Genomic DNA, 14,689 nt, shown 5'->3' on the forward strand with positions numbered 1-14,689 from the left:
AAAATGAGCAGATTGAACAGGAATCTTTTTATCCATTCTCCCACAAAAATTACTATAAGTAAAAAGAAACACTCTCTCATGTGTATCCAACTAATGTTCCATCTTTTTATGTCTCTCAGAGTCTCACCATTATTTATTTATTTATCGAATTATTCCCACAAGTGACAGACCCCCAGTCACCAACCCATCAATCATAGCCATTCATTTTCTTCATCAATGGCTAACAAGTCATTATCATGTAATCTAAACCTAGATAACTTAAACATAATTAGTATCTCTCTATACCCACCCACCACCCACCATAAGAAGCTGTAATATTTTATAATCTATTCAAAAGAAAGAGGTACAGAATAGAAGCAGCAAATATTCACAGCCACCTAGCAAAGTTTTAGATTAAACTAAACAACATTATCTGCTTGTTTAATCACAATTAACTGGCATGGCATCTCGAACGACTAACCAAAGAATATAATTAACGAAATCAATGCACAATTTTTATATATTTTAACACTTGGATTTTATTACCATTTCAAATAATGAATAAAATATATACAATTTATCCCCCCATGTTAATTTAAGCTGCAGGATTAGGGGTTGATACAAATGGAATTAAGTTCAAATATCCTTTGATTCAAGTTTGACTTGAATTCATTGAATTACCATTAAGGATTATTCAAGTTTAATATGAATAAAAATAGTTTGATTTGAATTCGATTTAAATTTGATTCAAATTTATAGTTCAGATATATAACTCATTGACAAAATAATATTATTTAATAATTATTTAACATAATTCAAATTTAACTATGAGCCTAATTCAAACATAATTAAATCTTCTATTTAGCTCATGAGTTAAACAAAAACAAACTCATTATAGCTCGAATCCAATTCGTTTTAAAAATGAATTGAACCCTTTTTTCGAAGTAAATAAATTTCAACAAAAAATAAATGGAGTAAGTATGCTTTTGAGCCGGAGTTAGGTCAATTCAGCTCTAGCCCTATGCAACAGGACTAGGGTTTATAGGTATATCATTTGTGCAGTCCCCAATCTTTTACAACATGACTCTTTCCCTCCTAATTTCAAACCATAGGTTAGCTGTTAATATAACAATGGGTAAAACTAGCTAGAATCTAGATACAAATGCCAAAGGAGGAACATGTATTTATTAGAAATTTTGGGGGTTCAAAGTCATTAGTCATCAATAAGAGTGCCTGCTAAATATTTGGACAGTTGAAAAAGGAAAATAGGGTTTGATTGACTGCAACTTCAAGCACTTTAAATGGAGGTTATTGGCTCAACACTGCGCATGAGGCGATGACAAATCATCAGCTCTAAGACCATCCAACGGCTCTGCTTACATTTATTTATCTATCCACTAGCTAAAAGCCTAACAAATGATGCGGTAAAAGCCAACCAGTTGAGCATCCGATGAACCTTCAAAGCGCCTGTTGTGGGTTTTACGTAATTTACTGAAAAAGCAATGTCAATAGTCAATATGACGTCAGCACTACACCACACCCGCACTATCTCGTCACCTGTTCAGACTCACCAACAGCTCCCTGTCCAGAAACCGACAAAACTAACACAGTACCACTTCTCGTAATTTATTCTGAACTTTATGCCTGTTTCTTTAACCACACTTCCTACATCAAGGCACACGCACATGACACATTCTAATCAAAATCTTGAGCTCATCTCACACACAGAAAAACTCAGAACTCTAAACACTCAAAAAACTCAAAACTAAATCTCAGCTCCCAACTTCAAATGGCTGCCACTAACACTTTCGAATACACTTTCGTGTTTATTTAAGTTTAATATAACTTACAATAAACATGGGTTTTGGAAGAATGATTGGTGGAAACTTGGATCCGGAGAGAAAAAGGAGTGGTGGTTTGAGAACGAAGCAAGCTGGAAGAGGGTCATGCCGAGGAAGTTAGATTCTGATTCTTTTCTCTGCTTGTTATTGATTTGTTTTGCTGTAAAAAAAAAAAAATTCTAGAAAAAATGGGTATTGTACTAAAAGAGGTTTTAAAAGCCTTTTGTTCTTCGAATCAATGGTCTTATTCTGTGTTTTGGAAGATCGGCTGCCACAACACTAAGTAAGTTTTCTTTTTTATGTTAGTTTCTGGTTTTCTCGTTCTTTAGTTTCTGGGAAAGTCGATGAAAGGTCGAGCTTTTTTCCCAAGTTTTCTGGTTTATTTCTGATTTAATTAAAGCGAAAAAATGGTATGCATATAAGTGATAAATTTATAATTTCTTTTTAAATGATAATTTCGTTTGTAGAAACAATTGAGATTGAGATGGTAGAGAGTGATTGGTTAGAGTTGAAGCGTATTCTGATTTGTAATTGATACTTTCATTTTTGGAGGTATGTGTTTTGTCTTTAGGAATCTGAGTGGAAAAGTATATTTGTTTTAGTTTGACAAACCCTCCCTCTATTTTGGTTTTTTTGTTAGATCATATCAGTCTATAGATTTAGTGTTTGTTTGATTCTATTCGTTCCTATTTTCTTGTTTTTAGCAATATAAAGTTGCCATTTTTACCAGTTATTCAACCAATATGCTCTTTAGTTGTTTTTTTGTCATGCTATATTTGGCTCCTTCGAATAGATTTTGTTTCTAGACAAAAAAAATGGATGTTCTTCTGCAAATAATCTTCAATAACTATTTTCTCTACTTCTCCCCCCAAAAAAAAAAAAAAATTGCTCTATTTCGAGTTTCCTTTGTTCTTTTTCTCTTTTTCTTTTGTTTACTTTCTTTTCTTTTATAAGTTTTCTTTTTCTTTCCTTGTAGAAGTTTTGTGAAGTTTAGTTTTACCCTTTTTTTTGTAAAAAAAATTATTTTTTATTTGGTTTGTTCAAATCTTCTTGTTAGCAAGCAAAGGGGTGCAGTTGGATTTCAAGTGTTTTGCATTGCTGACAACTATTGCATCTAGAGTTCTCGATGTGTGATATAAAGTAAATGATTATCTTGCAATAGTATTTAGTTTGTTTTCGTTTTCAGGTTATTGATTTGGGAAGAACATTACAATGAACCATCACCAAATCCTGAAGTACCTTTTGGAGGGTGGGAAGGATGCTGGGGTACTTCTGATATTGGCTCCTCACTGCTTGGGAATCAAGCAGGAGATAGAGTGCAACAACTAATTAACAAAATGATGTTGGATAATCATGTTCATGTATTAGGTGAAGGGTATGCTACTTTCTCACACTCTTACTTTCAGTCTCATATTTTTAAGGGTGATTTTGTTGTAAATCAAATTTATGAAGCATTTTTTTTTCCCTTTTCTTCCAGAATGGTAGGGCGGGCTGCTTTCACAGGAAACCACCAGTGGATTCTTGCGAATAGTCATATTAGAGATGCCCATCCACCAGAGGTATTTTACAAACTTCTAATTGTGTCTATTTCTATGTAGGAGAGTTCTATGCCAATAAAATGGTAGAAGGATTAGGCTTCCTCACTGACATGATTTTCTTCAAGCATTTATGACATTTATTTTTTTAAAATTAAGTTTATGATAAAATGCTCTATCATTGAGAAAACAACCATATTGCCATAGCTTGACAGAGTTAAGTTATTATCTGTGGTAATAATGATATTATTTAGATGGAGGCTAATGGTAGCTGATATTTTTTATGAATTCTCTTGTAACCTAAGTTAAGCTATTGTATTTTTTGGGAGCCAAAACTATCTTTAACAAGTCAGCATATTGCTGTATAATTTGTATAACTTCTTGATTTTGTGCTTTTAGGTTCAAAATGAGGTGCATCTCCAATTTTCTGCTGGCATGCAGGTATGATGGCTTTTTATATATCCTGCTTTTTGAATTGTTTCACATATTACTGTTTGTTAATTACAATGCCTGTGTTTGATTTGCAGACAGTTGCTGTTATACCTGTTAATCCTCATGGCGTTGTTCAGCTTGGTTCTTCCTTATCCGTAAGTCCTTTTAGTTACTTGTTGTCTCCACTAGATATGCGCTAAAATTTAACATTCTTTATTTATACGTAGTTTGTTCTGAGGCCAAGATAATTTGTTGAATATATGAAATTGTCTTAAGTCTAAATGTTATTCTTTCCATCCATTCTACTTCAGATTGTGGAGAACATTGAATTTGTAAATTATGTGAAGAATTTAATCCTCCAATTGGGTTGTTTCCCTGGAGCTCTTCTTTCTGAACATTATGGAGCAAAAGAATCTGATTGGAAAATTGGGGTACCTATTTCTAGTGAAATGCCTGTTTCTATGGATCCATCTGGAATTCATAAGGTGATAAGCTCCACTCCTGTAGCTCTTGGCAGCTACAATCAACAGAGCAGCTCATCTCAACCATCAAGGCTAGTTGGTCAAGTTTTGGGTTCTCTGGGTAGACAGATTCAACATAGTGCACAGGCTAGTGCGTCAACATTTCAAACTCCTACTATGGCTCAAACTTCAGTTAAATCCCATGATGATCACTGCATACCAAAATTCAGTCGAGTGTTAAAGCCGGATCTTCCATTTGGAGATCAATTGGGGAATGGAGGTGTGGATGCTGAAGTAATTCGCACAAGTTCAGATGTGTGGCTGAACCAGCAGGCTTCTTTATGTAATTCAAGGACAGCATTCATTTATCAACCTACTTTTGATCAGTCAAGTAGCAGGTTTAAGTCAGCTGAGCAGATTTTGACAGATGCTGCTATTCTAGATGTTACAAATAAAGCAAATGAAGCAAATGTTGATAGATTTGTAGCTTCTCAGTTGAGAAAAATTGGAGGGTTAAATGGAGGTTCTGTTCCGACGCAATTGCTTGACGGAAGTGAGTTATGTCGCAGAATGATCGGTCAAATGAGTTCAAATTCACTTTCATGCTCTCAGTCAAATCCACAGAAACTAGCTGACAGTAATCTGTATGGCTTACACCAGGCTGGTATGGGGATTAAAAATTGCAATCCATCAAAAGTGGAGGAGTTTCCTTTGTCTGGTCTTGTAGATCAATTAACCACGAGTGAGATGCTCTCAGGAGGCTCCAGTCTGTCAGATGTTAAGCATAGTCAAAATGATTTGGCCTCCATGAAAGAAAAGGGGGGCAATGTTTTGTTTCAAGCATTTAACAACCATCCTCATGAAAGTATGTCTTTGAGTGGGCAAACTCCTGGAGTTATTTATGATTGCCAAAAGCATGACGATTCAGATACAGCTCTAAGGTCTATCAGTGCTAAATTTGAAGATGGATTTAAACAACCTCCATCGGGGGATGACTTATTCGATGTTTTGGGTGCTGATTTCAAAAATAAGCTCCTCAATGGAAACTGGAACAATTTTCATGCAGATGGGCAAAATCTGGGTAAGGATAGTTCAATGTGTTTGAATGAGCCAGATGTAAGTTCTGATTTTCATTCAGTTAATGAAGGTTTATTAAACACTGTTATGTTCTCTGGGATGGGAACTGAACATCTTTTAGATGCTGTGGTCTCAAGGGCCCACTCCAGTGCTAAGCAGATTTCGGAAGATAATGTTTCTTGTGGAACAACGGTGTCGAAAATTAGTAGTTCCTCTATTCCTAGTGCTCCACAGTCGTGTGGCCAGGTTAATTTATCGAATTTCGTGCAAGGGGAGCTATTTGGCCTGCCCAAGTCCATGGCAAAGGCAGGGACTATAGGATCTACTTCTTTTCAATCAGGCTGTAGCAAGGATGACGGGGCAAATTGTTCTCAAACTACTTCTATTTATGGATCCCATATCAGTTCTTGGGTCGAACAGGGTCATAGTGTGAAGCATGATGGTAGTGTCTCAACTGCACTCTCTAAAAGGAATGATGACATGACTAAATCAAATCGCAAAAGACTTAAACCTGGAGAGAACCCACGACCTAGGCCAAAAGATCGTCAAATGATTCAAGATCGTGTGAAAGAATTGCGGGAAATTGTACCGAATGGAGCAAAAGTAATTGCATCTATCTTTTTCCTTTCATATCTCTTCATCTTTCTTTCTTTTTTTTTTTTCTCGCACATAATATTAGATATCCTGATTTGATGCTATTCTTCAATCCTTTGGTGTGTTTTAACAGTGTAGCATAGATGCACTTCTGGAGCGTACCATCAAGCATATGCTTTTCTTGCAAAGTGTGACTAAGCATGCAGACAAGCTTAAACAAACAGGGGAGTCTAAGGTACAGGTGACATCTACTCTCTTCACTCATTTCTCTATTTAGCTACCCTTTTGTGGAAGTTGACAGAGCAAACATGGTTTTGATTGTTCTGGGGTAACCATGCCAATTTCATAGATTTATGGCACCTGATTTTATTAGAACGTTTGAATTTCTTAGGTTTTATTAGCTTGACAACAGAATAGTTTTTGGTTATGGGATGTATTAATACAATTGACAATTCATATAGAATTATGCAAAAATATTGTATATTACATGAAAAACAGACTTAATCTGTGAAATGTTCGAAGTGCGCCCTTTCACCGTCGTTCTTTTGTTGGTGCACCATTCGTGTCTTTTACACAAGAATTTCTTGGGCAATTGTTTTATACATTCCTGAACTTGCAGATTATCAGCAAGGAAGGTGGGTTAGTGTTGAAAGACAACTTTGAGGGAGGGGCAACCTGGGCTTTTGAAGTTGGTTCACAATCTATGGTCTGTCCTATCATTGTTGAAGATCTGAATCCACCTCGACAGATGCTTGTGGAGGTAGTGACTACCTGTTGATTAGCTTTATTGGTTGGTTCAAACAATTGTTTATGGTTTTTTTTTTTTTTTTTTTGTGACAGATGCTTTGTGAGGAGAGGGGTTTCTTTTTGGAAATAGCTGACCTCATAAGGGGATTGGGATTGACTATCTTGAAGGGGGTGATGGAAACTAGGAACGACAAGATCTGGGCACGTTTTGCAGTTGAGGTAATATCTACTAGAGCAATGTTGCTATTACCAATCAACAATTACTCGTTGCAAATCTATTATGATACAACAATGGATGGCCCTAGTCTTTGAATTATTTGACCATAAATTTGTTCATGGGAAAACTTTAAAAAACATGCTTTTTCCATGGATTCCTTATGCAGGCAAACAGGGATGTCACAAGGATGGAAATATTTATGTCACTTGTTCAACTTTTGGAGCAAACAGTGAAGGGCAGTAGCACATTAGCTAATGGTTTGGATAACAGTATGATGGTGCATCACTCATTTCCCCAAACCACCTCTATACCAGCGACTGGTAGTTTACAGTGAGCCACATGCTGATGTTGTTATGTTAAGAGCAAGCTTGGTGTTGGTTGCCATGACTAACATGCAGCATTTCCAGCCTAAGCTCTGGGGTGGTTTTAACTTTAACTTACTTGTTTAACCTCACTTTCCTTAGAAGGGCAGGTAGTTATGAGATGGTCAACAAGTTTGGAGTGTGTTCCTTGAATCCTATGCCTTCTGAAAACAACATTATTCTAAAAGAGGTTTGGAATCATCTATATTATATTGTTTTCTTATCTGGGGAGTTGATGTTCAATTTTTTATGCTAAGGAGTTTCTAGTTGCTGAATTTTAGATTTATTTGCATTTAATGAGTGGGTTTTTTTCCTTTTTCCAATTTACACATTCAGTTGGTGCACTGAATGAGAAAATTAAATTGTCAAATGGTCACAACTCTAGAATACTATTAATGAGAAAGATGAATAATTGGTTAACCAGATGAAATTTAAAGTTAACCTTTCCTTCCAAAATGTAAAGAATGATGGCAATATAATTAGTGGGAAAATGTCATTTTCAGTTGGTTATTAAAGAATGTTGGAAACAGCTATAATCCTATAAAAGAAAATGAAGTGGGTGTCATAATCACAAGATTAAGAAAGTCCAGAGAAGTAGCAGGTGTTATTAATCTTCGCAGACGGGCATACAACTTTTGTGTTGGTGTTCCATTTTTTTCCATATGAACTTTTAACATCTCCATCATCCATATTTAGACGTGTGAGGCATCAGCGGGATGCGGATAGTAAAGTGTTTGTAAAGGCAAGGCTCAGAAAATGTTTATGTAAGTGGGTCTATTAATGATTCTGCTGCGGCCCAATTTTATCCCCAGGTAAACCTCTTCTTTGTCATCCAACGAGGTAAATCCTACAAACTAACATCTCTAAGAATATTAATAAACAATAACATTATGTACGTAAATAATGATATATTATTATATAATTAGATATTATTTTATTAAAAAAATTATATAAATAATTTTTGTGTATAACTTTATGCATAACTTTTTTGTACAATTTTACGCACAAACAATTATTTATCATTATGTAATTGAATATTGTTTTGTCTTCAATTTTCAACTATCTAACCACATGATAACATATCGTTTGTGCATAAAGTTATACACATAGCACTACTTTTATTTTATCTTTAATTTTTAACTATTCAATCACATAATGATATATTGTTTGTGTACATAACATTATTTATTAATTAAATTAAATTAATATTATATGTACAAATAAATTGTACAAACTTATCTATACAAACTAATGTGGTGACATCTAATTGAGTGATTTTGAAGTGAAAGAAAAAAGTAAACAGTTATATCATCTAATCATAAATTGTTGTTTCAATTTGTATAAATAAATTTGTGTAATTTGTTTGTATATATAATTTTATTCCATTAAATTAACAAAAAATTGCTACCCAATATTGCCTTATATAACTTATTACATATATTCTCATCAACATCTAAAAATCAAAGGATGTCAGGAATATTTAAATTATATAAATACATAAACCTAATGTGATATCGAGATCATTTACTGTCTATATAAACCTAATGTGATATCGAGATCATTTACTGTCTATGTAATCAAAACTTTGTTGGGTGAGAGAATATAACTAAGATAGATCTATATTCCTATTCAACCTAAAATTCACCCTTTTTATAAGTAAAACGAAGAACAAAATCTTATTCGAAGGTTTTGATCTTCACAAAGACGAATTCAGTCATGCATAGTAACTTATTTTGTCCCTTGTTAACTCACTTGATGACCCGTCTCCCATAACAGGTGTCATGCATATTCGAGCCAAAAAGGTTTAGCCTAACAAACAAATGCTGTTTCACATACATAGCATAAGGCCATATGTAGTTGTACTATAAAGTCAAAAAAATCGACGGACATAATATCATATAACAGCTCTTCTGGCATATGCCTCTACATTGGATCGTCTAACAAGAGCTTTAAATTTTATCAATTTACAGAACTTAAGGTACTAGGGCTTGAATAATTGAATCGCATGATCATAATTTTTAGTTTCATACAATACAAATAAAAAATTATGAGTATAGCGAAATTTTGTATTATATAATAGTTATATCGTACGATATAATATATATTAATTCATATTCACAATTTAATTGACATAGACTAATAAACCCTTTCAAGATATAATGATGTGGTAGGAGTGTGTTTGGAAATATTCAAAACTTCAAAGATGATTGTGATATTTTTTTAAAACATAATAAGATATGATCTATTGATTGGGCAAACATATAAGGGGTTGATATACGAAGAGTAAAGTATATTATTTTCAAAATAATATGATAAAAGCAACACAAAAGTTAATTGTCAAATGAGAACATATTCATTCCAGTTGTATATGATCTGTTGTTTGTGTCCATCAATCAAAAGAATTCCAAAGAAAGCTGCAACATTAGCTAATTGTATAAATTTGGAGATTGATTTTGAACGACTACCTAAGTTTGTAGCCATGCATTCATGATATGACAGTACATTGTAGGATGGTTGGGAATATAAGGTTTGGACGTAAGAGAAGAGATGGAAATGTTCAAAGGAATTGAAAGATTTGCCTCTTAACTTTTACTTTAGCCTTTGATTTATTTTGTACTGTTATATATGCTCTCATCTCTTTGCTGGATTCTGCATTTTAAACAATTATCACTAACAGCCTGTATTAAATAACTTCACTATGTTTTTTTGGCAAGAGAGGAATATGTGAAGAGTGATACTATTTGTACCAATTTGGGTACTAGTTATTATAATTACAGAGGTTATTTTATTTTTAATTTAAAATTATTTTTAATATCTAAATTGAAAGTACACATTGCTACACCCCTAGCTAGAAATGTTTACTTTTAAAAATGATATCCTTTGGATTAAAAAAATAAAAATAAAAACTGAAGCATGTACATAATTGTTGACATGCAATTAAAAGTATATGATAATAACAACAATATGGAAGAAGCAAAGCTACAAAATACGAGCTAAAGTAGAAATTAACTTTAGTTTGTTCAAAATAGTTATTTGGTTTGATTAATAATTATAGATAAGGGAATGTGCAAAGATATATCTATAGATTTTATCTACTAATTAGAACAACAAAAGTTCATTTGAGCTTTAAAGGAGCTGCCTGGTTTCCCTTTCACTTATTTATATGTTGTCATCTTTGAACTAGTTTTTTTATGATTTTCATTTATATATATATGCGCACATTTTTTATAAGCTTCCATATGAGACAAGTTCAATACAGAATACACATTAGAAAATATTTAAGGAAATAATGGACTAAATATGTGAGTGATGTTATGTGCATCTATAATGAGCATTCATTTAGGTACCAATGACAGTGTGTATTATGTGATTGAGTGTTAATTTATACTTAATTTAAAATTATTCAATTATATGAAGACATAGTATTATTTATACCCAAATTAATACTTATTGTAAATATATATAAATTTATTGAAAGTATTAATCTTTAAAAAGCAGTAAGAGTTGAGAAAGCCTCAAATTATGTTATTTGATGGGCATAGTTGCCAACATATGTGTGTGTGTGTGTGTGTGTGTGTATGTAGGTATGTATGTATATGAAAGAAGAACCTGAATTATCACTAGGATTTCCTTATCAAAAAAGATATAAGAAATAATTAAGAATCTTAAATCCTAACAATACAAATCTAAAATTCCTAATAGACAGGACTTTTCTAAACTTTCAAACACTCACTCTCCCTCAAGTTGTTGAATAAATGTTTATCATTTCCAGCTTGTCAATCAAATCCCAATTTAGATTGCGCTTTCATTACGATGTTTGCTTGTATCTCAGTTGAAACATATGAGAAGCTTAATACTCCATTTTCTATTTCTTCCTTGAAAAAATGATGATCATGAGTTATCCTGATGCTTAGTTTTGTCATAGTACATCAAATCATGAGTTATCCTGATAGTAGATTTGCTATCATTATAGAGATTCATTGTAGACAATCTTGGAATCTTTAGGCCTTCCATCAATCTCTTCACCTAAATAAGTTCCCAAATGCCTTGGGCAAGAACATAGAATTCAACCTTTACACAACTGTGGGCTACAACCACTTATTTTTTACTCCTTTAGGTTATAAGAATACCCTTATTGTTTGGTATAGCAAGTTGTGGTGGATATTCTACCTAATCTCTTCTAACAAAGGATTTGATATTTCTTTTATCATTTTTCCTAGATAAGAAGCATTTCCTAGGTGCTTCCTTAAAGTATTTTAGGATTTCGTTGATCAAATTAGGGTGCCTTTCAATTGATAAGTACATAATTGACTCACTATAGTATATACAATTGCAATCAAAGGTTTAGTGACATGAAGGTAGATTAGCTTTCTTACCAATTGCTAATATTTTTCCTTGTCAACTACATGTCTTTCTCAAATCCTTTTCCTTTGCAATTTAGTTCTAGTTGTGTATCTACTAATTTGCTTCCTAGCTTATCAGTCTACTTTAGTAAGTCTATTATATACTTCATACGTAAAGTAAATATACCTCCTTTTCTCCTTATAAATATCAAAGTGCCCTTAAATCTTTAATTTAAAAGTTTGTTCTCCAATGCTTCTTAAGATCTTTTATCTCCTTCATATGATCATTGTTGATGATAATATCATCAACGTCAAATTTTAGAATAGACTTTGCACTTGAGGTTAAGTGTTTGATGGACAAGGTATGGTCAACTGCCCTTGATGGTACCTTAATTGCTTCATTGTTAGGCTAAATTTTTTAAACCAAACTCTAGGAGATTAATTTAACCTATAAAGAGATATTTTTTGAGTTCGCAAACTTTTTCTTCTACTATCTTCACTTCAAAATTGGAGGTATTTTCATGTAGATTTCTTCAACGAGTTCTTCATTTATAAATGCATTCTTCACATCCATTTGGTGCTATAAAACTATAAATTTCAATAGGTTTTAGCAAAAGAAACTTTAAGAACACTCAAATCTCTAAATAATACCTTTATTTTTCATTAAAAGAAAAGATTGGAGTTCTGCTGCTTTTATGCAAAACAACTAGATTGCCAAAGTAATTATAGCTATCAAATAGAACAATAATCGTTGATTTGTTACTAAAACTAATTAATTCACTATTGGATCTTTGCTAATTAAGCCTTGGTACATTTGAGATGCAAAGAGTAACAAAAAGAAAGGCTTGATTTTGGAAGACTAAGGTTGTAAAGAGAAAAGTCAGGAGCTTTCCACCAAAATAGCTTCCATGGTAAAATGTTGTGTTTTGTTTTATCAACAATCATAAACTTAACTATTTTAACAACACAATCCTCCATGAAACCAAACAACATTACATAAGCAAGTAAAGCTGCAATAGTTAAATACTACACCTATTCAAGTGCATAACACAATGTTTAATTGTAGCAATTCAATCCTAATTTTCCTCTTCACCAAGCTGTTATAATTGACTTCTAGATAATTGGAGATAAGTTTTATCTTCAATTGTCATTTTTCTCCTGTTCACACATTAATTTCTCAAGTTGCACATTATTTGCATGTTATTTGCTTTCTTTGATTCATCTAACATAATTACAATAAAATTAAGTCAAACTAAATAATTTATTAAAAACAAAGCTATAATTTAAGTAAATAGATATTAAAATTATATATAAAAATTAACTACATAAAATACCCCTAAACTTAAAGCTTTGAGCAATACAAATTATTTATGAGAAATTAGGGGCGACACTTCCAGGCAGATGTGACATCGTACGTGCAGCAAAATGCTATATCCAAGATAAAATCCGCATTAACAAAACAATAGTTGAGGTTGTTCGAAAAGACGTGTTTTAGGCACTTACTTCACTTCTAAGACATAAGATTCAGTAGAGTATTGGTACACTCCTTCATGTTAAGGCAATTGTGTCAGGGTGATGCGAGAAATCAATTATGGTTCCAAATTTATGGGATTGATGTGAAGTTTAGCCCATTCAAGTTTGCGGTTATTACTGAGCTACACTTCAATCGATCATTTGAGATGGGGATATATATTCTATAGGGTGCTAGAGATAGGATTCAGGACACCTATTTTCAGGGAAATTTGAAGGTGAAATACATAGATTAGGAGCGAGTTTTTTCAACAAGGCCATAGGGGAATGACGATTTCGACACCATTAAATTAAGCCTATTGTGTTGCTCTGAGAAGAGGATATCCCCTAGTAGGCCATAGGATCCCGTGATTGCAGTGTATTTATGTTATGTTTCATTGAGTGTATGATGCTTGGGCAAAGTTTGGATTTCCCTCACGAGTCCTCTAGATCCATGCGCATGTGTTTTAACAATAGACTTATATTTTAGATCGCATATTACATGTGTGGTCATGACTTTCTATATTGATTATGTATTTATTTATTTATGATTTTATTTGTTATATATATGTTTAATTTACAATATTTTTTGGTTATACATATGATTTCATGTTTTACATAGGAATTCATGTTTTATATGTTTTATTGCAATATATATATTGTGGTATTACTAATAACAATTTACCAGATAAGTATGAATAAGAAGTCAAGTGATGTATGAAACATAATATTAACATAATATTTCAGGGATTATATCCATTTCAACAAGTACATAATCAAGTTTAACATAAATAATACTAAACAGAAGGTCAAGACTTCGAATATCTCCTGCCTTTATCTCTTATTAATGAACTCAGAGACGTCAATGGGCCGAGCCAGGCCGACTCTAGCTTGGCCCGTTGGGCTAATGGGCCGGGCCCGAGGCCCAAACAGTAATAGGCCTTTGGGCCGGGCTGACCCTTTAAAATATAAAGGCCCAAAGCCTGACCCATATACTAACGGGCTTTAAATGGGCCGGGTCGGGCCTTATTAAATATTTAAAAAAAAGTTTTAATTAAAATTTTTAAACACAAATTATTTTTCAATTATTAAAATCGAGGACAGTACCCCGAATATTTTATTTATAATCCCTCACTTATGGCGGAGGAATACCGTGGTTATATGATAAAAAATATTATAAATTGTTAATAAAATACAAATAAATTAATTTACATATTGTATAAATTACAAAACATAAATAAAATTTATCTACCATATAGTATTTATCTATTCATCTTCTACATCCAAATCTTTGAATTCTTCAAAGACATCTTCTGTCACACGATTCTGTAATTTAAAATCAGCTTTGATCCAATCTTTTATGCACATTATCGCTTCGACCATATTTGGATGTAAATTGGATCGTCTATCATCCAGCACACATCCCCTTGCACTAAAAGCGGATTCCGATGCTACAGTTGACACCGGAGGTGTTAGTAGATCTCGAGCCATGGCTACAAGCACAGGAAAGGTTTCTGCCTTGTCTTTCCACCATGCCAAAACATCTAGTTTTTCAGCATTATATCTTTGAACAATTTCAGGATAATGGTCAA

At 33.0% G+C, this 14,689-nt stretch overlaps 1 protein-coding gene across 2 annotated transcripts; it reads left to right on the forward strand.

The window, feature by feature from the left end:
• The first annotated feature begins 1,648 nt into the window (after positions 1-1,648).
• Positions 1,649-7,468, forward strand: LOC123209190 (transcription factor LHW-like). 2 transcript variants are annotated; one of them, XM_044627045.1, is made up of 10 exons: positions 1,649-2,103; positions 3,007-3,195; positions 3,298-3,379; positions 3,755-3,796; positions 3,883-3,942; positions 4,099-5,928; positions 6,053-6,160; positions 6,539-6,679; positions 6,760-6,885; positions 7,050-7,468. In XM_044627045.1, the coding sequence occupies exons 1-10, from the start codon at positions 2,009-2,011 to the stop codon at positions 7,215-7,217; spliced, it is 2,841 nt and encodes a 946-aa protein (XP_044482980.1). In that variant the 5' UTR covers positions 1,649-2,008; the 3' UTR covers positions 7,218-7,468. The 2 variants fall into 2 exon arrangements, with proteins under 2 accessions (XP_044482980.1, XP_044482981.1); XM_044627046.1 differs by having other exon boundaries at positions 1,650-2,103; positions 6,053-6,154.
• Positions 7,469-14,689: the final 7,221 nt, after the last annotated feature.

This window comes from Mangifera indica, chromosome 2 (genome assembly GCF_011075055.1).
Source record: "Mangifera indica cultivar Alphonso chromosome 2, CATAS_Mindica_2.1, whole genome shotgun sequence".
In the NCBI taxonomy this organism is placed as follows: domain Eukaryota; kingdom Viridiplantae; phylum Streptophyta; class Magnoliopsida; order Sapindales; family Anacardiaceae; genus Mangifera; species Mangifera indica.